The sequence below is a fragment of the Babylonia areolata genome, chromosome 24 (genome assembly GCF_041734735.1).
Source record: "Babylonia areolata isolate BAREFJ2019XMU chromosome 24, ASM4173473v1, whole genome shotgun sequence".
NCBI classification, from domain to species: Eukaryota; Metazoa; Mollusca; class Gastropoda; order Neogastropoda; family Buccinidae; genus Babylonia; species Babylonia areolata.
The window spans coordinates 30,372,359-30,376,620 of record NC_134899.1 but is presented as its reverse complement, the minus strand read 5'-3'; the positions used below and the strand labels follow the sequence as shown (position 1 = coordinate 30,376,620).

The 4,262-nt window shown below is 43.5% G+C and overlaps 1 protein-coding gene across 1 annotated transcript in view; it reads left to right on the top strand.

Moving 5' to 3' along the window:
• Positions 1-2,497, top strand: part of LOC143298939 (glycine receptor subunit alpha-2-like) — a 62,138-nt gene extending 59,641 nt beyond the window's left edge. The window contains exons 9-10 of the mRNA XM_076611977.1: positions 969-1,227; positions 2,276-2,497. Coding sequence (XP_076468092.1) covers positions 969-1,227; positions 2,276-2,437 — 421 coding nt within the window. The 3' untranslated portion in view covers positions 2,438-2,497. The remainder of the gene's footprint in view (positions 1-968; positions 1,228-2,275) is intronic.
• The last annotated feature ends 1,765 nt before the right edge of the window (positions 2,498-4,262 follow it).

Below are 4,262 nucleotides of genomic sequence, written 5' to 3'. Positions count from 1 at the left end.
GATGATATGATAACAACAATAATAATTACGAACTTAAAAACTTCTGAGTCTTTTGAACTTCAGGAACACAGCCAAATACTTTTATATGAAGAACGTATATATATTTTGAGAGAGAGAGAGAGAGAGAGAGAGAGAGAGAGAGAGAGAGAGAGAGAGAGAGAGAGAGAGAGAGAGATCTTTATCGTTCCTGTTTGATTAAGTCATGTTTTATTTTTGGGGTTTTGTGCATGTGTGTTGGGTAAATTGTCTACATGTGTGTTACTGCACCTGATGCGTTTTTATCTTTATTAGTTGATAAAGTCATTCTTTTCTCACCTCATCTCATCTCATTTCAGTTCATCTTATCTTATCGCATCGTATCAATTCTTATTCCTTGCTTCATCATTCTTCGTAATTATTAATCTACCCACCCCCTTCTTCCACCCTCCCACCACACCCTACCTCCCTCACACCCTCCCCTCACACACACACACACACACACACACACACACACACACACACACACACACACACACACACACACACACACACACACACACATGTCGCACTGCATGTTGTAATCGTGTCAGTATCACATGTAAATTTATTGCTATTTACGCTTTTATTATTTCTGTTGTTGTTTCGGTAGAATTTTTGTGTGTTTCTTGTAAATTGTGTATTTCCATATTATCCTTTCCAGACCCCCACTTCCCCCATTTCTTCTTTTTTTTCTTTTTTTTTTTAAATTAATTTTCTTCTCTTTTTTTCTGAGGGCAGGATGTAAAAAAGCTGTATAAGCTTATTCTTTTACCCTTTATTTATTTTTTTTTTCTCTCTCTCTCTCAAGACCTGACAAAGCGTGTTGGGTTACGCTTGGCAGATGTGGTGTAACAGTATATGGATTTGTCCGAACGCAGTGACGCCTCCTTGAGCTACTGAAACTGAAACTGAAACTTTTACCCTCAATAAAGATCATTTTGACTTGATAGGATCTCCCTGGGAGTGCTGACGGTCCTAACGATGACCACCCAGAGCACGGGTGCCAGATCCTCGCTGCCCCGGGTGTCCTACGTGAAGGCCATCGACGTGTGGATGTCCACCTGCCTCTTCTTCGTCTTCGCCTCGCTGCTGGAGTTCGCCTACATCAACGTGCTGGCCAGGCGCCGCTTCCCTTACGACTGTCTGGGGGGGACTTCTTTGAGGGGGAACAACGCTGAGGAGGGACAGGCCCTGCATGCTGGAAACGCGGTGAGGATATGTGTGTGTGTGTGTGTGTGTGTGTGTGTGTGTGTGTGTGTGTGTGTGTGTGTGTGAATAACAAATGATTGTTTGTATATGATACAATGCGATGCAATATAGAACACCTGTTCAGTCCATGAGGCAGAGATGTGGAGAGTGCCAGGCTGCAAATGGAGGACACACACGCTACTAAAGTGACATTTGTGAATCGAATGACATTTTGTGTGTGTGTGTGTGTGTGTGTGTGTGTGTGTGTGTGTGTGTGTGTGTGTGTGTGTGTGTGTGTGTGTGTGTGTGTGTGTGTGTGTGTGACTTTTGTTTCGGAGGTAGGGTAATTTAGTTTTTGATTTCTCTCAAACGAAATGTTGTTTTGATGAATTTTCACTCATAGTAATTGTCAGATAAAAAAAAATCAACTTTTGTGAAATTTGCTGCATTTTCCTATTCTTTGTCTAATTTTCGTGAGTTTTCTGCCTGGTCCTTAACTTTCTTGGAGTAGTATACTATGCATAGCAAAGCAATACAATGCAATACGATGCGATTCAATTCAAAAGAATGGAATACAATGCAATGCAATGCTATCCTATGCTATGCTATGAAATACAATACAATACAATACTATACGATGCGATGCAATACAGTGCAAAAGAATACAATACAATACAATATACTGCAACATATTGCAAAACACTGCAATACACTACAATACACTGCAATTCAGTGCTATACAATGCAATACAATACAGCGCAATACAATACAATACAATACAACACACTGCAATATACTGTAATACACTACAATACAGTGCTATACAATACAATACAATACAATACAATACAACGCAATGCTACACAGTGCTACACAGTGCATTACAAGTCAAGACCAGACAGGACAAATTAATTATGGCATCCACAGGATCGTCATTCACACAACATAATCACTCAGACTTTTTTTTTCTTTTTTTTTTTTTTTTTAATCAGTAAACGTGTCAACATTTTCTCTTTTAGCAACAGTCAACCCACACTTGAATCTTGCTTTCTTGTATCTTGTGTACAGGGGGTAGCCAAGGACAGCGTCGTGTCCGCCCCTTTGGCCAGCCGTCTGTACGGAAAGAGCGGCGCTCGTTTCGTGGACAAGATAGCTCGCTACGCCTTCCCTGGTACCTTCATCGCATTCAACCTGGCTTACTGGCTCATCTACACCTTCGTGGAGTTCTGAAGGGAACCAGGAAGAGAGAGATGGGGGTGGATGTGGGAAGTGGGAGGCGAGGAGGAAAAAGATTGCGGAGAATAGGATGGTTATATTTCAGAAGCTGAGAAGAAAGGGAGAGAGAGAGAGAGACAGACGGAAGGGTGAGGGGTGACGGAGATAGAGATACAGGAAGAGAGAGAGTGAGTGGGGACAAGATCGAGGAGAATAGAGGATTTATTTTTCTCAGGAGCTGAGCATACAGAGAGACAGAGGTGAGACAGAGGATGAAGACGAGAAGAAATTGTTTCATCAGAATCTGGATCTGCCTGGTTCTGGAATCATTACATCGCAGGAGCAACAAGTGGCTTTGGTCGCGACGGAAGAAGACAAAACACACACACACACACACACACACACACACACACACACACACACACACACACACACACACACACACACACACACACACACACCTCCCGCCTCCCGCCCCCCTCACACACACTCACACACACACATTTTCTTTCTCTCTCTTTCTCACATTCACACACACACACACACTCACACACACACACACACATTCTCTCTCTCTCTCTCTCTCTCTCTCTCTCTCTCACACACACACACACACACACACACACACACACACACACACACCACCCGCATCCCCCCTCACCCCCCAACCCCCCACACCCCCCCCCCCCCCACCCCCACATCCACATGCACAAACACGGGCTGGTCCCAGTTAAAAGAGACATAGTGTTCCACAATGAAGGGTTGGTGCACGTCTTTGTCCGTTGTGAATGGACTGGGCCGAGTGGTCCAGACTGAAGGCCCGGAGCTTTCAGTGACACAGGCCTACAAGGCACAGGTGTCGTGACGTTTGACGATTGTATGTGCATTGGTGTTTTCTTCTTCCTCTTTTTTTTTTTTTTTTTCTTTTTTTTTTTTTTTAACAAGACATCGAGACTAGATAGAAGTTGACGCATTCGGAAACAGCATTAGAACTCGAGGATGAAAACAACATGAGCCATTCAGATTCAGCATTGGACGTTAAGACTACCCCCGAAAACGGAGTATGGCTGCCTACATGACGGGGTAAAAACGGTCATACACGTAAAATCCCACTCGTGTTCAAACGAGTGAACGTGGGTGCTGCATCCCACGAACGAAGAAGAAGGACGTAAAGACTGAAAACAATATGAACAGTGTGTTCACAAGTGAAAAAAGAATAAGTCCTCTTGTGAGAAAATATAAACACTGAACCAGTTATGGGTACAAACGGCACGTTTTCGAGAGAGATAAACAGTTCTGGGTGTAAATGTCATTTTGTATAACAAACCGGCAGAATCTTCATTTTCTTTGTGTTGTTGACTTCACGGCGGTGTAGTCTTTAACCCGACATTGAGACCGGAAAGAAAGTTACTTCGGAAACAGCATTAGACTTTAGATTATGGAGATCGGAGGACATGATGTTCAGACTGAATGGACAGTTGTGCGGTCTGTGGGAAATGACCAACTTTGAAGACAGGTTCTTACGATCGTAGGGACAGTGTTGCTTGTGGGAAATGACCAGTTCTGGAGGAACAGATTATTACGATCGAAAGGGCGGCGTGGTGTGTGGGAAACAGCCAGTTTGTAGAACAGGGTTGTTACGTTTGTAGGTACAGTGTGATATGTGGAAAATAACCAGTCTGGGGACAACACTGTTCAGTTTGTGGAGACACAGTTCCAGTCTCTCCAGGTCTCTGTCCTTTCTGACGGCTCACATTGGCTTTCACTGATTCCAGAGGACAATACGTTTATGTCCGAGTTGTGATATTCTGAGGACGGCTCCTTTTTTTCATCTTTTCTT